Source organism: Camarhynchus parvulus, chromosome 3 (assembly GCF_901933205.1).
Source record: "Camarhynchus parvulus chromosome 3, STF_HiC, whole genome shotgun sequence".
In the NCBI taxonomy this organism is placed as follows: domain Eukaryota; kingdom Metazoa; phylum Chordata; class Aves; order Passeriformes; family Thraupidae; genus Camarhynchus; species Camarhynchus parvulus.
The window spans coordinates 38,753,520-38,775,758 of NC_044573.1; the positions used below are offsets into that span (position 1 = coordinate 38,753,520).

General features: G+C 39.0%; 1 protein-coding gene across 1 annotated transcript in view; it reads right to left on the minus strand.

Annotated features, from left to right (window-relative positions):
- Positions 1 to 22,239, minus strand: part of RPS6KA2 (ribosomal protein S6 kinase A2) — a 156,193-nt gene that overhangs the window by 25,723 nt on the left and 108,231 nt on the right. The window contains exons 11-14 of the mRNA XM_030946317.1: positions 16,016 to 16,080; positions 8,180 to 8,282; positions 3,409 to 3,539; positions 1,586 to 1,711 (exon numbers count right to left, since the gene is read on the minus strand). Coding sequence (XP_030802177.1) covers positions 1,586 to 1,711; positions 3,409 to 3,539; positions 8,180 to 8,282; positions 16,016 to 16,080 — 425 coding nt within the window. The remainder of the gene's footprint in view (positions 1 to 1,585; positions 1,712 to 3,408; positions 3,540 to 8,179; positions 8,283 to 16,015; positions 16,081 to 22,239) is intronic.

A 22,239-nucleotide genomic window follows, 5' to 3' on the forward strand; every position in this document is an offset into this window, starting at 1 on the left:
ACAGTAAAAGTATACTGGCAGTTGGCTGGATCCCCTCATTTACTGCATTGGTAAATGGTAAATACTCTTCTCTATGTACAGCAATCTGTTCCCATGAGATGCCACAGAAGTGAAAGGATCTGACCTAACTTCCCCGTCTTTTCAAATTCTGTGTTATAATCTAATCTTGTCCCCTTCTGGTACAAGAACAAAACCACGAAGTACTTTTCTAATGTGTGAATCTTTTCACTGCTAAACTTTTCCTTAAAGAAAAGTGCATGTTTGAAACTCTTCCTCTGAGCTGTTGTCTCACCACCACTTTCCACCGGTCTGTACTGGCCCCTGCAATGGCTGCATGCTGTTTATTCAATAGCACTGGATGGGACTGATGACAATTCTCTGAGCAGGGCCTTCCAAAGTAGCTCTGCTGAAGTTCTTCCCTCATCCTAGTAGATCCCTGGCCTCTGGGGCAGATGTGATGTCACTGTTATATTTTTTGGAAAAATTTCTTTGCTTAGGATTCTTCTCTTAGGAAGCTGAGAAGCTTCAGAGAAAAAGGAAGACAAAGTTATTTCATTTGCTTCTCCTGTGTTTTGCTGCTTTAGAATGTGGTTGGAGATTGTTTATCTAACATGTGAATTGTTTTTACTTAATGACCAATCACGGTCCGGCTGTGTCAGGACTCTGGAAGAGGTAACAAGTTTTTCTTTAGTATCTTGTTAAACCTTCTGTAAGTATCTTTTCTCTATTCATTAGTATAGTTTAGTAGAGCATAATAAACATAATATAATATAATATAATATAATATAATATAATATAATATAATATAATATAATATAATATAATATAATATAATATAATATAATATAATATAATATAATATAATATAATATAATATAATATAATATAATATAATATAATATAATATATCATAAAATATAATAAAATAATAAATTAGCCTTCTAAGAACATGGAGTCAGATTCATCTTTCCTTCCTACAATGCAGGACCCCAAAAATACCACAAAGTGACTGTGTCCTATGCACCGTTCCTTGACCAGATCTGAGGTTCACTGACTTGTCCTCACTGCCCAACTAAATCAATATTTTAAATCTCTGCTGAAGACTGACTTTCGTTCATTTTGATAGCATTCATTTTGAACGTGAAGAAGACAAAGGGAAATCTGAGTTTTTCTAGGTGATCATGGTTTTCACTGAAAAATCTCTCTAATTACAATAAACTCAAGATTTCAGCAACTTGAGAAAGAAGAATAAATCATGTTTCAAATTTGCAATAATTTTATATGTAATTTTTTAAAATTATGATGATTCAGTCTAGGATATGTTAAAAATCGTATTCAGTTTGCAAGGAGCGTGGCTGAAGTGATTAACAGGATTTCCATGCAAGACAGCAAAGGCTTTTTCCAGTGAGGAATTCTACATGGTGGCATAGAAGTGTGAAAAATATGGAAGACTTATGAAACCTGCCATCTTACGAAACAGAAAAAAATCCCAAGCAACACCCAGCAACAAGAAATAAGCCAACAAAACATCCAGAAGCAGGGCAGCCTCGGCTGCATTTCTGGCATTTGCCAAAGGCTTCCTTACCTTCACTGCAAACTCTGTTTCAGTAGCTTTATGAACACATCTCTTGCACACTGAATAGGAGCCAATTCCTATGTCCTCCTTGATCTCATATCCATCAGTAAAGTGAATGTTGTTCCCATGTAACTGCTACAGGGAGACAAAAAAACCAAGGTAATCAGGACATGGGTATGTCAAGGCAAGGACTAGCCTGCTCTTGAAGGAGATCCTTGATCTCCCCTCCTTCACAGAGCTCTCTTGTCCTTAGCAGCTTTTCTAAATCCAGTTAAAAAAATCTGAAGCTCTTTAAATAAACAAGTAAATGTGTCTGTTCCCTTTCTACCTTTTTCCAGTCTGTAAGATGGAATTGTCTGTAGAAGTAGTGGCAAAACTGCTGTGATATTCTAAGCTATTTTAGGAATGCAGAAAATCACCATATATTAGAAATTCATAGGAAACGGTGGGCCCAAATCTCCTGACAAACCCACATATCTTGACAATATGAACTGATTTCTAATTACTGAGGAGCAGATAACCTAAAATATTAAGTTTCATAGTTTCACTGTGTTCAAGAGAGATACTCCATATATGGGGAGTGCCTCCAGATCATTGGAGGTCTTGTCTAGAATATGTTTATCTGCAGTTTCTTTGTGAGAGAGAAGTTAATATTTTAAGCCATTCATTCATATGCTCTTTGGAAAATGTCTGGGCAGGCAGACCGGTTCAATGATGAACCCCAAATCTAAGGCTTTGCTGCAAATTCCATCTCAGGACTCAAGAAATGACCAGCACCTCTTAAAATCCTCCAGAATCCTCTCTCTAAAAATATAGCCTTGCCAGCAAAGTCCACACAGAACCTGTTAAATTTTAAGATGTGCATTTGTCAATATTCAATACATTTTTATAAAGCAAATCACAGGAATTTTATATATATATATATATATATATGTGCAAAATATATATATATATGCGCAACATATATATATATAACATTTCTGAGATGTAATGGCTTGGGTAACATTTCACTTACTGTGCCATAAGAGCATCTTTAAGAGTATGACACATTCCACTGTAAATAATAACACAGAGATGAAAACCTATGAAAACCACAGGCAGGGTCTACTCCCTTGAGGCATGTACACTGGTGGCTCTGGGTAGCAGAGGGAGCCTTTTCCTAGTGAGAAGATTGGCTGCATCTTTAAGCAGCCCCGTTCTTTCTCCCTGTTCCCTTCTTCTCTGATGCATCAAACCTTTTGTAGCAATTTACTTCTAGTTTAAAGTACAACTTAATAGATTTTTTTAAGGGGAATGGCAGCAAAGAACTAAGTGCCTGGCATGTTCCCCCATCAAGCAACCTGGTTTAGTTGAGTACATCCAGGCTTTTGTGCAATAGCAACGGGAATACAGTGGCCTCTTACACCCAGGAGCTTGGGCTCTGTGTCTCTGGAAGCCTACAGCAGTAGTTCATCAAATCCCTTTGCCAGCACAGACTGGATCATAGAATCCAAGACAAAACTGTTGGGAAGGAAATGCATTCAGTGAAAAACCAGTATTTCATTACCTGCCCTGCATGCACAACTGGAATCCTGTTTCAGGTATTGAGAAGTACTTTTCATTTTAGTTGTGACAAAGAGCAGTCCCTATTTCCTTTGCAAAGGTGGCGAGGAACGTTTTATACATAAAAGCCTTTGCAAAAAAAATTCTCATTTTCTAACACCTACATGCTGCATGTAAAACACCTCCTTCCTACACCATGTAGTTGTGAAATACCAGTGAGAACATTAGGCAGTTTAAATACACACATACGTATGTGCACATCAGATGTGAAATGAAAACAGCATCAGTACCTGCACAATTGGGTGAACAGTGATTTTGTGCACATCTTGCTGTGCAGGCTCCTGCACCAAGTTAGAGGCAACAAAGCTGAACCCTCTGAAAAGATGATGAGCATTGGCACTTGGAGGAACACCTGGGGAATCTGTAGGAGAAGGAAGAAAATGGCCTCATGAGCTGCACAGAAGAACAGAAAGGAATAGCATGGCAGTACAACAAAGTCACTCCTGACAGTCAATAGCAGATCTGATAAACTGGCACACACAGGGGAATATAATTCATCTCCATGTCGAGGCTTAGGTGTGCCTACTCCATTCCTCTCCTCTGGGTTTGAACAGTGCAGGGATATTGTTTGCAAGGATGTCTCCTCTTGTATACAGGATTTTTTCACAGGGCATTCTTAGGCAAAGTACTGCCTGTGCCAAGAGTGCACAGAGAGAGAGAAGGCACAGGGCAGAGAGGCTTGGTGAGAGACAGGAGACTCAGGGCAGGGCACCTTGCAGGGCTTATCAGAGGTTCTCCAGGGAGTGGAAAAAAGCTACAGGCTGCTTTATCTGTCCTTTGCAGCACAACTTTACTACAGCAATTACAAAGAATGAAGTGGCAAATTGTGTGGGTCGGGAGAATATAGAGAATGCATGAAACCAGTGGAAAAGCACAATACTCCAGTAGTGGCCTAATAGGAATCTTCTGGAGCAGCTTTAGGAGCTGGGACCTACTCCAGGGAAGACAGAGTTGACTTATCCTCAGGTGGAAAAAACAAAAAGGGTTGTTTTAACTAATCTTCATGGAGATTTTATCTCCATCTTTCCCCTGACATAGCAAAAGGAGGTAAGGAATGGCTAAAGTTCAAAAAATCCTGAATTAGAAATTCTACCTTTGGAAGGCAATAACCTCAGAGCAGTTCTTCGTACCTGCGCCACTGCTCAGTGAGAGAAGCAGCATGACAAAGCAAGTAGAGCTGTGCTTCAATCAAAATTCTGAAAAGCTTTAAAGAGATGTTTCTTCCCAATGTATATTTTATCCTGGGTATTTTCCTCAGCAAGAAGAATCACTTTGTAAACCATCCCTTGGCAACAGGCTGAGTATTATAAAACCTATATTACTAAAATTTGGTAACATTTTATTTGGTTTTTTGGGTGGCTTGTGAGTTTTTTTTTTTCTCTTTCTCCCTTCACATTTCCTCCAATGTACCATGTGATTTACAGACAGAGTTAAAATTTCTTTAGAAAGCTATTTCCTTGTAGTAAAGTGTGTAAATACCCAGTTATCTAAAGAAAATACATCCCCACTGAGCTTTATATCTGACTCACCTGCCTGACGCCCTGAAAATATGTAAGAATGTCTACTTCTTAGCGTGCACACATCCTGTATAAATCTACTGGTCAAATGAATAGAGGAACTGAAGTCAGAATTTGATAAAAGCAATATATATCTATTTGGGAATAAACAAAACGGAGACTTCAGCTAATTCCATTTCTCATCAGAAAGCTGCCTCAGCTTTGACAGGAGTCAGGAGTCAGTGTGCTATTATTGCACAGCAAGCAGAGTTCAGATGGAGAAGATTGTCTTTTGGGAAAATGACGTGGGTTTTTTGTTTATCTCAGTGTTTTTGATGGGCACTCTCCTTGCAAACACATGCATGAATCACACCAGACCTCTTGCATCACTGGATACTTCCTACCGTGGCAAATCTATAACAGGAATTTTTACACAAGGGATTAATTAAGAGGAAAGAATGTTTGTTTAAAAAAATGAATGACAATAATTCACATCTGAACACTTCTGAACCTCAGAAAAGCTGTGATCCAGCTCTAAAACTAAAGTGGTAGGTCAGCTCTGTTTAAAAAAACTCTTTCTTCATAATTCACTGCCAATTGCTTCAGCAAATACTGCAGAAGAACTGTTGTTGATTTGCTGTTCACTATCAAATATTCATCACCAACAACTGATTTTCCCATTAAAACATTTCTGCTAAGTGCAAAATTATTAATAAATCATGTTAATTAACTGATAGCTCAGAAACCGAAATCATTTTTCTAGGCCTTATAAATCACAATAATTTCATATATCTGAATTAGATCCACTCAAAAGCACCAATCTTATCTAATGGTTATCTTTCTTCCTGTGAAAAGTAATAATGATTTGTTCCACTATAGCACCTATGTTTAAGGGTTTTCGAAGGCTTCATAACTCCTAAGTTATTTCATTCATCATGTTATACTGGGGTTAGCAAACATCTAATTTGCAAAGGAGGGTATTTAGATATTTCAGGTGAAATTTTAAATACTTTTTTCAGCAGTAAAGCCAGTCTAAAACATCCCTGCTGGTTGCAGCCTGCTGTCCCATCAATTACAACAGTATAAACATTTGTGGATTGAAGTCTAAGTTGGGTCACAAGAATGATCTTGGTTTGATCCTTGTTCAAATCACCATTTCTAACCTAGACTGCTTCAGCCTCCAGCTGCCTGCAAGGAGCTGAGTCACCACAAATGAGATGTGGGGCCACCGTGGTGAATTTCGGAAGCAAATGGCCAAAAAAAGCAACTCCAACTTGGACGAATCTCTGAGAAAAAGTGATGTGAAACTATACCCACATAAATGAGCTGTCTGTGCCAGAAACCACACCTTTGGCACACTTAGATCTGAAGTCAAGAATCCACAGAATGTGGTTTCAACCTCCAGGGTAAAGGAAGTTTCTAAGGTACAGCAAATCACTGGACTGACAAGATTTACTGTATCCAAAACTTTGACATAAACCTGCTTTCAGACAGGAGAACTCATTCATAAAGACAGTGTAAAATAGTGATTGACAGCTTCATTAAAACACAACTGCATGATCATGAAGCAGGAATTATTACAATGCTTTCTCTCTGAGCATGTTCTCAGTAACAGGGTTAGTTTGTTAGTTTTATTTTGTCCTGATAGACAAAATAATAAAAAAAAAAGGTTATTGCTCTATTCCATTGGCAATGTGAGCCAGTATTAAACACATTTGTGATACTCTTCCCAATTTGTTTGACCCAACCAGTCAACAGTCAGGGGCTGCAAAATATTCTGCCAGTCTGCCAGGGCATTTCCATCATTCTGAAAGTGTAAATGGATTCACAATTCCAATTACACCTATTTTGAAATGTTTGATTCTCAAGCCACTATCCATGGTAGCCCAAAGCAGAATTGAGGCCAGCCATCTCCCCACCCCTGCCACCACCCCAAAACAAACCTTTCAAGTCAGTGTCTTGTAGGAAATAACAAATAACCAATTTAATTAGGCAACAGTAGTAACATGTAGAGTGTAAAATATAGCCCAGGCATCAGTAAAAGCAATGAAGTGTGAACTTCCAAAGCAATCCAAACTTTTAATGCTTCTTTGCACATCAGTGAAACTTCCCATGGCAGCACCAAAGCACACATCCCTGAAGAAAAGACTAACTTGCAGTCTCCAATATTTCAGAGAAATTAGTGCTTCTGAAATCTAAATTACAGCTAAAATCAGATGTGTGAAATGTCTGGAAACCAAAGATCATGTTTCTATGCAGTGGAATAGGAATATCAGAACATGACTAACATATACTGGAGACAGGTGGATGTTCCAGTTGAAAAAACAAGAATGTAATATTTTTATAGTTCGTAAAAGTTCAGCACATCCTTGGGAAAAAAAAAAAAAGGAACTGACTGAGGAAAGATTCGGAGTAGATACCCTTATTTCAAACCCCATGAAAGGAAATCTGAGCCAGGCTTTGAATAGAAGTTTGAGCTAGTTTTAAGAAAAAATGGTGCAGGTCATGATAAGCCTGAACAAAAACTGCAGGAAACCTCAGCTCTGATTCTCATGTTACAATGTAGGTATTTTCATAATGAAAGCTCAGATCTTTCCCTCTCACTGCAACAGTTCTGGGGCAATTTGAGGATTGAAGCTTGAGACGATATACTTTTTTATTACCATGATACTATGTGACATTTACAGCGCTTACCAGCTTCAAAGTGTTTTATAAACAACAACTAATTCAATTTTTACACTTTAGAAAGTATAAACAGGTACTTCTTTACACAGATACATCAGAGGCAGAAATGTAACGTAACTTATTCATGTCTAGCAGCAGGCACCATTATAAGTGGGATTACCACTCTGACATTATTGATGTTCTTGCTTTCCACTTAAAATAGTGGAAAGATTGAATTTTATGCAACAGTCACCCTCATATATACAGTGTACAAAGCATGGTATTTCTGTTAGGAAATAGAAGTTACAGGAACAACATTCTATCTGCAAGCATTTCCTAAACATAGTGGGCCAAATTTCCTGTTGGCATAACTCTGCTGACCTGAGAATTTGATGATTCTTCATTTCTTTTAACCACACATTAACTTCCAATAGTCCACAGTCTGTGAGATGTCATAATTATATAAAACATCTATGCAATACATAATTACATACTAACTTGCAGAGATACAAAGTTCTTTGAAGCCAAGGTAATTTAAAACAGTTAAATTCAGCTAGTGTAAGCAAAAATGAGTAATAAAATAGCAAAACAATAGTTATTTTTTCCTTTAAAAATGTGAAATCTGTTCTTCCTGAAGACAAATTAATAAGAAGCTGGTGAAATACTTATGAGCTTTTTTTTGGTGGAAAAGCAAAACCAGTCATTGCTTCCTGCTGGATATGGCAAAACTCTGTAATGCCACAGGTGATCAGACTTTTAGACTGTGTTGGACTAGAGAGGGGAAAGGAAGAATGAATTTACTAACTGAAAAGATATATTACCCATGTGCCACCTTACTAACCTGTAGGGGTCCGAGATGTGAACTCTGGATCAAAATGAAAGGTGTCTTCTGGCCGCCCCACTGCGGGCTTGAAAGGCGGCTTGATTTCTTTTCTGTACAGTTTCTACAAGGAGAAAAACAGATCACAATCAGCATCGTTGTGTACACTCTCAGCATTCTTTAGGGTGTCCTCTCCCAGCTCCATGCTATCCTTGCTGGACTGACAGACAAGGATGACCAAGCTGTGGTTCTGGCTCTTGCTTTAACATTCGGCTTAAAATCTGAGCCCCGGATGGTCCCTGCACATTTTAGCTGCTGGAATCCTGAATATAAACACAAATGTTCCTGGCAAAAATTTAGCCCATAGGCTGGAACAGTACTTCAAGCTGGGGCATCTGGAAATTCACTGGTCTAAAGGCAGGACTGGAATGCGCAGTGGTAAGACCAGGACGCAGGGTAACTTCAGCAGTGCTGCAATGGCAACCAGCACAAAGAATTGCTAGGAAGCCATGACTGCTATAGAATTTGCTATTTGTCAAGAACCAGCAATGTGTTTAAAGTGCTGCAAGACTGAGCTGAGCAACAGGCTTGGCTGCCTGGTCCTTACAACCTAAACAAGAGACTTGTTCTTTTAGCATATCTGGTAAAAGGGAAGGGGGTTTACAGCTGATGATTACATGAAATTCTCATCAAAAATGCTAGGGAGAAAGCACTGTGGATGGGTGGGCAATCACACTGAAGCTCTACATATGGCTTGAAGCGAGGAACAAAACAAAAAACATAAGACAGGAAGGTATATAACAAGTAAGTACTGCTAGTTGTTCAAGTTTCTGCTGCTGACTGAGGAATCATGTAGGGGATCACCTAGGTAACAGGCACCACAAGTTCATCCTAATACATCCTGCCTTTGTTATGGGGGACTTTGTGGCCTTTCTACTCATTCTCAGAGATCTTTAAGAAATTGCTACCCCGTGCTCCATTGCAAGCATTCATATACACACAGACATGCACACCGAGTTGAGGATGTCTGGATCTGATCCAAAGCTTGTAGAGGTTAATGGAAAGAACCCTATTGATTTGAGCCATCTTTGCATTGTCTGTGTCTGAAATGGCCCAAACCAAACCTCATGCTGATGGCAGCATGGGGAACAGAGCTCCAGCTTGACTCCCTGCCCCATGTTGCAGTCCCTAGACTGCATCTCCTTTCTAGCAATGCTTTTGTTCTCAGGTTTCAAAGGGCTGAATTAGTTGCCACAGACAGTTCCCCATAGTTAACATGTCCGAGCATAAATACAACATTTAAAGCAAACTTTCAATAAGAACTGGAGAGTACAACTTTATGACTGTTTGCAATATGCATTTTTAGGTTAGCTCTTAAAACAACTTCCTAATGAGCTGATTTTTCAAAATGTTTAATGGACTTTTCTAAATGCTTTTCCAGCTCCCTGCGAGCAGGAAGATTCTTTTTAACTGTGTGTTTTCTGGGGAATTAACTTCTTTAATACAAAGCATGTGGTCAAATCTAAGATATATACCCATCACCATAGCTTGAATTTGATTTTGCATAAAGGGTCATGATTTTGCATAAATAAAGGTTCTTGAAGGAGAACATTCTGTAGCATAGTATTAGCCTTAACATAAAGGATGTATTTGTGGTTGAGTTATGATTCCTTGGGAAAGTGAAACAGTGAGGTTGAAAATGACTCCGCAATAATTAATGGCCACTTCACCATAAAAAGTTCCTGCTTGCGTAAAACTTCTCCATCTCTTCGGAGAGGAAAGGAGATGAATAACTGCTGTGAGCCACAATGGAAAGCCAGTCTTCCAAATAATTAAAAGCCAATTGCAATCTTACGCAGGAAGTGTCACTCATCAGCTGAACAGTATCAACCTAGTAATTAACATACATTTTTTTCTGCTTGCACAGAACTTTACAAGAGAACTCAGCACCTACTGAAGGTTTTTCTGTTGCTAGGATTTCACCTTGAGAAAGCTATTTGCTTCCCAGCTCCCCTTTATTTGTCTTAATTCACAACTGCAGAAAGCAGTATGGTCACATGCACATGCTTCCTCACGGAATTAACTGCACAGCTCATCCTGTGAGGTCCAAAAATTGGAAAATGTTTCAGAGCTGTACATCATTCAGGAATTGCACTCTCTTTTCATTATCATAACCATATTCTCTCTGGCCTCTTAATTCCTTCCCCCATCTGTAGTTTCTTAAGTGCTGCTGGAGCTACATTTGTATTTTGAATCCCTAACCCACATCCTCCACTCCTAGGGAAGGATTTAAGATTCATTGTGAGTCACACACCATCAAAAGATTTATAATTACAAATTTGCTTTCTGGGAGGGGATGGGAACAAAGAAGTTGCCTGTGTGAGTGAAAGGCACTCCCCTTGAGCACAACCCTGATGATTCCCTTTTCCATTTTCTTATCCACTTGTGGTAAAAATTAGACAACAGAACAGCAAAAGGTAAGCTGCCTAAAACAATTTTTCCCCCAGGCTCTTGCATAGGGTAACTAAAGGAAATCACTGGGGACCAGGAAAAACAGAGTAGCATCATCTATGGACTTCTCCATCCCACACTGGCTCCAGTTCTCTGAGCGAGCCACCCAAGCCAAATTCCTAAACCACAGAGCAGCCCAAAACAATTATACACAAAGGCTGCTGCAGGCAGAGCACCTCTTCCTTAAAAAGCCTGCATCCTGTAGACTGCAGAACTCAATGTGGCACAAGCTGATCTAAAGAAATAGTAAGAATCATAGCCATTGCTTTGTATACACACAGGGAGAGAATCTCCTGGAGGATTTGAGATCCTTCTGGATGTTTCAAGAATATTTCTAATTTTAGGAAATATATGAATATATTATCTCTTACCACGGTCCCCAAATTATTCAGGGATGATGTATCTTGACCATGATCTCTTCTGGCAGAAACCAACCAGAGTGGGAAATGACAGCAAGCTGAATTTCAAATCTTGCCTTCAATCATTTCTTCAGGCTATCCATAACTTCTGGTGAAGTTAGGGCAGTTATGTACCTTCTAAGTCATGGTAATCCTAGTACTGTGTGCAAAAGTTACGTAAGTTCCATCATCTGTTTAAATGGGAACAGGGTCCCAGTTTTCCTGATTTAAATTCCAGTTTTGATATCCAAATCTTTCTTTTGGGGCATCTTATTAGGCAATTTTTCTTTGGGGCAGCTTATTATTATTGTTCCTATTAAAAATAGATTTTGGATATCATAGTGATAACTGGAGCATTTAAATTTCAGGCTGAAATTATACATTATACATTACATGTTTGTTGTCTTGCACAGGTATAAGAAGCTGAGGATTTTTTTTCCTTCCACATTGTTCCCACATCCATAAAGGAGAATTGCACTCCTTAGCCCTTAATGTTTTAATGAGAATACTATTTATTTCTCTTTCACAGTAAAGAATAAGGTCCCACATTCCATCACCAATTTTTTTTTAAACTGGTCACAGTTTGAACTGCACTGACTCAGCACAGAAAAATGTGACTGACAGGTATGAAGAATCACTGTATAACACAGAGAGTTGTGGAATCCAGAGGCTGTGCTGAGGGAGTGCATAATCCACAGAACAGAGCAGATGGACTCCATGAAAACACTGATTTAGATATTCACACCTGGATACATATCCATGCTCCTGACTACTTAGCAACCCCTAACGTCCTCCTGAGACTTTCAAAATAAGCACCTATGAATTAACTGGAAACCATTTCTATAGCAGTTTAAGAAACTACAAGCTTCTACTGACTTTCCTTCTGATTTCAGACAAAAACGCTTTTATTTGAAATAACTAATTTTCATCCAGGTGCAACTGACCTTTTCTAAAAATATGCTGCCACATGCCCAGTATGATTTTCATCTGAACACCTCCTCAGCTGGAACTTAAGTAATACACAAGAGAGATTAGCAATAAAATGCTGCAACACTGTGTTTCCTTCTCTTCTTATTTATAAGTAGTTAATTTTTCATCATCTTTAAAAAAACACACTCCTAAAAACCCCAGAGATGTAAATGCTCTGTACATGTGCCTGACAAATATCAAGAAAAAGAAAACGGTTTAATTTCATTAAAAACTATTTCGTCATTTCCTCAGCTGAGTTTCTTTGATGAAGAATTGAATTATTCCTTAGACACCTTCTAGAAATAGAAAGATGCTACCCTCCACAGTGGTGCACTTGTAGCGTGAGAACAAACTCCCTTGATACATATACCTGTCATGGCAAATCCAATAAGCAGACAAAAGGATGAACTACATTCTGAAATTCTTGTCCTCTCCTAGATAAATGACTCAGCGTTATTGCCTGCAAATGACAGAAAAGCTAGCAGAATTCAGACCCCAGGATTAAATTTTTGCTGTTGGTAAAACTGGCAATTAAATAATTCACAGTTTCAGTTCAGTTTGATCTCTGATTAATATTAAAGGAGCAAGAACTGGAATCCACTTTCTTCCCACTCCTTTCCTCACTTGTATTTGCCAGATCATTTTCAAGCATGTCATTTGCTCTAGTTCCAATTTAGTCTGTCATCCAAACAAAAACTACTGTTTATAGCCCACTCCTCCAACAGGAGTCTGCAAAAAGGGATTTCATCTTTCATTTTCAATGAAAAGCCAGAAATTCATTATGCATGACCTGGAAAGAAGAAACAGTAGTAAAAAAATCAGTAAGCAGACTATGCTTTCTCAGAGCCAATGACTTAAATTATTTGAGGTCAACTTGTTTTGGGTCTGCTTGTCTTAAGAAGAAAATGAGGTGTAAGGTTAATAAGCAGGTAAAACTGTCAAGGAGCTGGACATCTAATCTCTCTCCTGAGCATCCCAGCCTTGATCATGAAAGACAGTCCATTCATTTAACAACACATCTATTGAATTTACATCAGGGTGCCTGCTAAATGCCTCAGAGCAGCAAGACTGATATTTGCAGAAACCTCCAGCTATTCTTCACTCTGGAAAGTGGGAACTTAGGGCTTTGTTACAGGGTAACAAGCTGTAAAAATGTGAGTCTTAGAAAGTCTCATGCCACCATTTAAGTCTGGGCAAAAAAACTCTTGCGTCAGATTGTCCACAGCTCATTCAGTGCAGAAGTTAGCCAGAAGTTAAACCTAAGGTGGCTGGCAATTTTGCTGAAGGATGGAACCCTGGAACATGGGAATGGCTTCTGGGAAAGGCCAGGACGAGGAGGGTTCCCTGGCCACATGGATGTTTTCCAGGATTGCCCTTGGTGCCTGTGCATGCAGTGGTCACATGGCACCAGCAGCATGTGCAGCATGGTGACAGGGGCTGTTCCTGCACTGTGTGTGCCATTGCCACTGGGTGTTCATCCAAACCAGACATTGTATCTGGTTATGTCTGTTTGAAGACAGTAAAAAATGGGAAATGATTGCCCCAACAGGTAAACACTTCAGGGACAGAGAAAATAAGCAGCTCCAATCCAAACCCCAAGGGAACAGCTCTGAAAATACTGTGAAAGGAAAGCCTGAGTCACTAGTATCACATATGACTTAAAAGGAAAAAGCTAACTCACTTCTGTTTTGAATTTCTCTTTTAAATTAGATGATGCAACTTAGTGCTTTGTTCCTGGTTATCATGTTGCTGCTCTTGTAGGAAAAATCATTCCTAAAAGTAAACCTGTTTCACATTGCATTTCTAGGAGACACTGACCTGTTCTTACCCTTCATGATAAGGGGGCTTTTGGTGGAGGATTGTTTTAATACAGTTGCTGAAATTTTCTGTGCTGTCAGTCACAGCAGTCCTGTCTATCATAGCTGCTAAGGTAGCACAGAAGTTCTCCAAAAGAGCTTGCCTCTTGTTCTCTGAGGTCTTTATATTGCCAAGGCATAAAATAAATCACCATTTCTGTTCCATCTCAACAATGCTGTTTGCTGACTGTCTGCAAAGTGATGTGGGAGATTCTGTATACATTATGGGAGAACAAAATGAGGGCACCAGGACTCTTCTCCTCCAGCTGTACAGAGATCAGTGCTATAGATAGAAACATCTATGTCTGATCCATTTCTATTCTGTGATCCTGTTCTGTTTCTGCTCATGGAGAACATGTTAACAACTGGTTGGATGATTACTGAGTCAAAGTTCTGGCTTCAGTGCAGGGCCAGGCTCACACTGCTCAGAAATACATACAGTACTGCAGCTGCTGGAACATGATAAGCCTCCCAAGATCTCCTTGAGTGATTGCAAAATTAGAATAAAATGAGGAAATATATTAAAAAGATGATAGCTGATCGGTGTAATAGTGATCTGTCTCTGAGAGAGTGCAATAAGCACTAATTATGTTGGATTAAAATGGATTTTAACAGCTATATTTCATAGCAGAGTTAGAGGCCTGGATAACACATCAAAAGGCAATTAAATCCACCTTCCTCTCTAGCCCCAAGGCATGTTCAAGCATACCTATCTTCTTCGTGGTAGGTATTTTCCTGTCCATGAGACCTTTATCAAATGATGGAGGACAGTACAGTTTCCTTAGGACAGGCATGAAATTGTTCCCTAAAGAACAGAGCTTGAAACAATCACCAATTATCATGACAGAAGGTGGTCTTGAGTATTCTCATGGGACAAAGCTGACTTTTCAGAAAACCTCTCCAAGATTCAGAGCCTCATTTATTTATGATGAGTTAGTGAGCTGCTCCCCTAGCAAATACATAAGAAAAACCCTCTCACTGTTACAGTGCCTCTTAGTACATCAAGACGTAGTTATCTGACCTGTATTTTGATTGCAAAGCTGAGGACTGCAAAGATATTGGGGGAATATAGAAAATAATATTATTGATATGGACATTAATATTAGCATTTAATAATTATCATCATCATCAACAACCCAAGTCTTTGGACTCTCTATTTTTAAAATTTTCCCTTACTGTTTTTGTAAATGTAAAGTCTTCATACAGAATCTCATGATTAGTAAGAAGCAGAAAAGGAAAGACACACAGACTTCACAGCATATTTAATGGCTCTAGAAGTCAGCTGGACTATAGAGGAAAGTCTCAAAACCCACCTTCATTAATTATGTTCTAGTATGTTTATGAGTCATGACAACTTTTCAACATGCAACCCAAATTAGATTTTTCCTAATGCGTTTTTTGAAAATAAACGGGTTTGTGGGCCTTTCAAAGGCTACCTGGGCACCACAAAATGTTCTCTCACAGAGAAATTAGCTTTACCCCAAAGTCCTGGGCAGCAGTTTGAGAATGGCTCTGTCAAACAGATTCACACAGTTTTACCAGAATTTCTGGTAAGAAGTGCATCAGTGCTACCTGTTGTACTAGCACTTGTGAGTGAATGCATTAAATACTGAAGAGACGCAGTAATACCATAACACAGTAAGATAGAATTAAACTAGAAAATGCTAGGGGATGTGGCAAACAGCAGCTCTGGTGCACTGGCAGATGTCCAGATCAAGAATGAAAAATGTTTGCCTTCAGGTTTGTCTAAAAATAAGTTAATTTGAACAATTATGACGTTCAAAATGTGAGATTTAACCTCTTAAGAGTCTAAATCAAATACTCAGATAATCTGCGCCACCACCTTTATGAGCTGTAGCTGATAGCAATAAAATAAATCCTTGTTTACCTTTCTGTTAATCATATCTGACATGTCTTACTTGAATCATGTTTAATTTGATCAACTCTTCCAATTTTGAGTACTGGTGCCAACATGCATGCAAGAGAGACAGAGGCACCCACTGAAATGGTTCTAACTCCTCTGTGTTAGGCTCTCTATGATACAGAGAGTAATCCTTTTCCTAAGCATGGCAGTTTGTCTTCAAAAAATGTAGCCAAAAATAAAACAATGCTGCTGCACTTACATTCCAGTCTATAGTAACAAAGAAAGGGTGACGCTTAATTTCTTCCACTCCATCAAATCCAGCACCTGAGAAGAGAATGAAAGAATCAAAATTAAGTCATGCTTATAAGAGAGCTGCATGATGTCTCTTCTTCACTCTCCCTCCCCATCCCCACTTTTCTTCTGACAAAGTGAGAGTCTCCATCGAAACAGTTCTAGTCAAGAAACTCTGAATGGTGCAAGTGCCATCACAGTATAAAGTGCCATAGATACAGACAAGGGCACTTCATTAATGAGACTCTGATTCCAAGGGTCTTTTACTTTTCTCTAATTGAGGCTTTGGGTGAGACATGGGATTTTAGCCACAGCAGAGTGCCTGCATCAGCACAGTCAGGAAAGGCCCCAGGGTATTCCGACAGTCTGGCAAGGCTCCACCTAAAGCGGCAGCTTTTCTATCCACACTGACTTTCAAATCTTTACTAGCTACTGTTCTCCACTGGCACAGAAAGCTGCACCACAAGCAAGTATAGACTTAAAATGCCAAAAGGCTCCAAAATTATTTGAGGTAAGCCACGGTTTTAGGTTCCCCCTCTTCACAATACCAAAAAGTACCAAAATCACCACTCTCAGTGCTACATTTCCTTCACTATTAAATTTCTGTTACATTACTGTAGAAAATTTTGGGAAAGTCTTCTGAGATCTGGTAATGAATCTAATTCCTTCATTACTTTTGCCTTATGTTTTCACTGAATATTGACTTTTTTATTTCTTTGGATCAATTTATTTGCTTCAGTGGTGTCACAGAACCAAACCGGTACTCAATAATAATTAAAAGAACTGTCAGAGAGGATTTAGAATGCCATTTTTGGGGATTTGACCTTATTATTAGCACATTTTATTTTAATTTCAAGGAGAATTAAACTCTGGAAGCAAAGGCTTTGCACTGCAATTGTGGAATCAGTTCCTGAAGGATACCCAGCCTACTTCTTCTCAAGCATGCTGAGCAACTTTGATTACCAAAAGGATTTGGGATTCCTAAGCGCCTTGCAAGGGGCACTCAGCACCTCAGAGGACTCAGCTTTTTATACATGCAATATTTGTACTTTGGGAGGATCAACATAACAAGCAGCTTTACAAAGGCCTTGTCAACTGAAGCTTTGGTAAAATGTGATGTCTGCTCTCCTTGTGTACAAGACTGTTATCAATGTTTGTCAAAATGCAATGATCAGGAACTGCTCCCTACAACCTGCTTAACATTCACTGATGAGTGGATACGGGAACACTTTGTAAACACAACATGCAGGATTGCCTGTCAGGCCTGCTCGAAAACAGTGAAGAGGGATGATCTCCTGATTGATTCCCCATCCCAGTAATCTTTCAGTACAGGCAAACACAAGTGAGGCACATGAGGATGAACAATGCTAGCCTGCAATACAAAATTATGTGCTCAGAGGTGATCAGCCCCAGTGAAGAGTCTGTGAGTTGTGACAACACATTTCTAGGCAAACACAACATGAAATCAAACCTTAGAAAAAGAGGACAAAAGTGACAACATCATTGCACTGTCACTGTGTAAGTCTGTTGCATTTCTGCAACTGGAGTATGGATTATAGCTGACACACTCCCCTGTAAAATGGTATGCTGATTAAAGTTAGGAAAAATCAAAGAAGACCAACAAAGAATGTTATGGAATGACTGAGGAAGTCAGGACTTTTCAGCCTGGAAAGAGATGACCGAGCAAGTATAAAATAGATCACTAAATGATGCCAACAGGAATGAGGTTTCCTCAGGAAACAGAGTGTTATGTGATGTGGAATTACTTGGAAAAGATGGTGTGGTGCAAAATACTTATATGGGTTCACGGGGAGGCCAGTAAAGTCTGTTGAAAAGAAATCTGTTGAAGATTACTTCATCAACAAACCACAAGAGGCTCAGAAAACCCCTTGCTGGACCTTAAAGCAGGAATCGGGTAGAAGAAAATTTGGATGAAGCAACATATGTTTATCCTGGTCATACATGCCCCTAGGCAGCTGTTTATGGTCCATGGGTACTGAACAAGAAAAGAAGTCGTCTTAGAATAGGACTTGTTCAGTTACTTCCCTAGCATATTTTTGTTCAATGCACAGTCTGAAGTCTGCAAGATTCCCTTGGCAGATTCATTTTGATTTTATCAATGCCAACAGAAAGACAAAACCAACAGAGTTACTCTGAAGAGAATTACATTAAGCAGATCTTCAGAAAAGAATTATCTGTGAAAAGTGCTTTGAGTTCAGCGGTGGCAATTGGAAACTGCAACGTGCAGTAAATGTCCTTTACCACATAAGGATGAAACCCAAGTGCCAGACTGATTTTGCAGGGCTGGGATAAATGCTCAGACACTGTGAGACACTCGTAGCATAAACTAGACTGAGGATAATTGCTAGTGCATTCCATTTTCTCTGTTCTGCCCCTTCCCCACTGCTTCTGTTTTCTCTCTTGCTTAGCCTAATGGAAATGTCATTGTGTGTTGAGAATGACATGCTTTTTTTCAGATCATCTATTTGCAAGACACAATTTTTGCTACTGTTGTCCTTCCTTTTCCCACAAACCTACAGAAACAAGGACTAAGAGAAAAAAGGCCACCCTCAGCTACTTCTTTTAGTGGGGGCTGCAGTGTTTGGTAAGAAATGCAAGCATGCAGTTGAGGCAGGCATTTGTTTGAAAACGTTTAATTTCCCAGTTGGGGCCACCTCAGCTCTGGCACAGAAGGAATATGTTGTAAAGTGCAAGGGCTTAATATATTAAAGAGATTTAGGATGGTAATAGCCTCATTATGCAAGGTGTGGCTCACTTCCAATTCTTAGCAACCAATTTTATGCTATGGAGAAGGTTCAGCACTTCCTGCAGTTTTTATTCCCTGACGTTCCCTGCCATGAGAATTGCTGTTGTAGCCCACAGCCCCTTCCTGGATTGTGTGCTGTGGCTGCTGGCAGCAGCATGTGGCCTGGCCCTCTCCTCAGCTGAAGGAGGGAAGTGGCCCAAGGGTGCATTCAGGAACAGCTCTGGGAGCCAGGAGGACAGCCTGATCCCGCTGCAAAAGTCCTTGGGAGACACTGGGCATCAGTGCTTATAGTGGAGTCTCTCTGGATTTGCTCAGTGTGTTTCAGCCACTCATCTACCACCTGCAAATCTACAGGGGTACTGAGAAGAGATGTGCTTTCATGGAGAAAAGAAAAGCACTGCAGAGGTCATGACTGGAAAGACCTCCTGCATGGAGATGGACATTTCCTGGTACAGAGATGGGCATTCAGCAAACATCTGAAGCACAGCATGCACCAGCACACTGCATGACCACAGACCTTTCACCTTCCTCAAGGTTTCCACTGAATTTGGGTTTTTTAACTTCAGTTTGGTAATAAGACCTAGCAGTCAAGAATAATCAGCACAATCAAACTATTGCCTGCAAATATTCTTATGTGCCATCCAGTCCCACGAGGGTCTGAGAAGATAAATAATTCTTTCAGATCAAATTGCCAGTTTAAACACATTATAGAGTGCATTTATATAAAAGCAGCATCACATTGCTAAGTGAGAACTTAATTATCTAAGTTTTATGCCTGCAATAAAAGTGCCTGCAAACAGTAAGAGTAGAATGTTTTATTTTTAATTGGTTTTGATTATTGAATCACTATGGCCAACACGAGCCTTGAAATACTAAGGGGGAAAAAGAAGACCTAAGAAACCTAAAGGTTGACTACTTGGATATTCAAATTCATCAGAAAGAGTTTCTAGCTTTTTAGTTTCAGATAATAAAATTTAAGTGTCTCTACAGCTTCAGAATCTTTTTTGTGAGCTAGAATTTTTGAGGTATTTTTCTGAGGTTTACAAGAAAGCTTTACAGTCACTCTAAGGTGAAAGCTGTTTTCTGTTTGAACTCATAATTTTAAAAAGTTAAAGCCTGAAGTTTTCTATTGCCAAAGCAGAATACATCCTACCTGAGAACATGGGATTAAGAAAATAGTAATGATTTTCTTGGCTTTTACTCTGAGCCTATGGGCATTTGCTTTTATCTTAAACTTTCTTGGCCGAGCTTCTCAATTATAAGGACCCTGGACACTTTCATACTGCTCAGCAGTGTAGGGAGTTTGTTAGATAATATGTTTTTCATATAAAATAAATTTTTAATTTGTATTTGCTAAATAATCAATAATTTATTCACCCACCTGAGAGATCCAGGCCTTAGAGCCAGTCTCTTACCTAGTTCCTGGAAATGTAACAAACTAACACATTCATGCTAAAGTTTTATTTCTGAGTGCTTACTCCTTATCTGTCTGGGTATTCAGTTAGTTTAAGAATTTAAAATTATGCGTATCCATAATCTGAAATGTGTTAGAGCAATTCTACTAAAGCAGTGCTATGCAGACTATTTGTACAGCAAATAGGCTCAGAAAACAACAGACAGTGCCCAAAACCAAGGATACTAAAGGAAGATTTTCTATTTCTTAAAAATTTCTCACAAATATTAATATGGGTATCAGACTTAAAAATAGAAGCAGGTAAATCAGATTACTAAGTTTCCTTTCAGTCTTGTCTAACTCACTTCAACCCTGATATTTCTTCCATTAATAATTCAAAGCTTCAAAACACAATTTCAAAGCAAAATTTCAGAATAAATCATCAATCTTTACTTCTGTTTGTTAAGATATCAAAATCAAATGGCAAAAAGAGCATCTTTTATCTTGCAAATGTTTAAAATTGGATTTTGGAACTAAATGCACTTTCCATATTTGCAAATTTATGAAACAATGTCTAAAATCAAGTGTTTGATCCAGAATATAATTTATTTTAGCATGCTTCATTAATTTTCCTAGGATTTTTCAAATTGTCTAGGATGTCTAGGTCTACTTTTCTTTAAATATTATTATTCCTTTCCCAGAAAAAGCTAAAATCCACAAGGTTGAAGCAGTCCTTTTATCTACTGACTTCTGTTCAGTATTTAGGCCAACTATTCAAGCTTTTCTTCTTTTGTTATCAACAGGTTCCTTTCCATCTTCCTTTGTGCAGATTCTCAATCAGTTAAAACAGAGAATGCCCTCAGGAGCTTTCCACTGTTATCCCTGAAATATTAAGATCTATTTTTCTGTTACCCTTTAAGATTTTATTTCCTTGGACATTTGTATTACAATTTTTCTTTTCTTTTCTTTTCTTTCTTTTCTCTCTTTCTTTCTCTCTTTCTTTCTTTCTCTCTCTCTCTTACTTTCTTTCTCTCTTTCTCTCTCTCTCTTTCTTTCTCGTTCTCTCTCTTTCTTTCTCTCTTTTTTTTCCTCCAAGCCTTCCCAGTATTTCAGTACACCTCAGGTTTTAAAAACCTGACCCCTAGCAATTCCCCATTATTAACATATGAGGGCTAGAATTGTTTTGGCTAAAACTAATTTTTAGTGAGCAGTTTTTTAAGGACTAGTATCCAGAAACTCCCACTGACTTCACTGGAGCTCCATTTGGATGGATAGCAACTTGTAAGAAGCCACAAAACATGCAGAGCAGCATAAAACCAAGAGATGGAGACAGGAAGGAAACAGCAGAAAGAAACAGAGGTAGGGAGTGGGAAAAAGTTCATATTTGGTGCAGCACCTAATTCTTCTGAAGAGAGAAATCCCAATACTCTTTCTTATTTTTCAGTGTAAAACCAATTTCTTGAGAGCAATTGAAACCTGCTGAGAAAACGTGTATTTCTACTTTCGTGTTCGCAGTACATCACAATGCAAGGCTACCATTTAGATCAAGAGGTAAAACAAATGGGAAGGCATTCCCTCTTGGGCCACATGGGATCCCCCTGGCAGGAGAGGGGCCACAGTGACACGCTGCAGGACTGGCTCCCCACTGCCACCCAGCCCTTGTTCCCCATGCCTGTGGGGAACAAGGACAAAATCTGCAGAGGCAGTCATGCCATAGGCATTGTCCATGACCTCATCAAATGCAATTAATTTCTTAATGAAACCCATAAACAAGTACAGATGACATAAGATACATTATCCAATACATACATTTAGTTTATCACAATCTAAACAGGATTATTAACAAAGGGTGAAGACACACTGATGCCTTAAGAGTTTAGCTTTTATAGCTTTCAAATCCTATACTGCATTAGTGCATAGGTCTAAACTCCATATAAAGTGTTGTTAACTGTCTTTACTTTTTGTTAACCAAAACGACCCCCGTAGGCCTGAGATCCAAGGACACACCACAACCTCACGCCCCAAAAAGTAT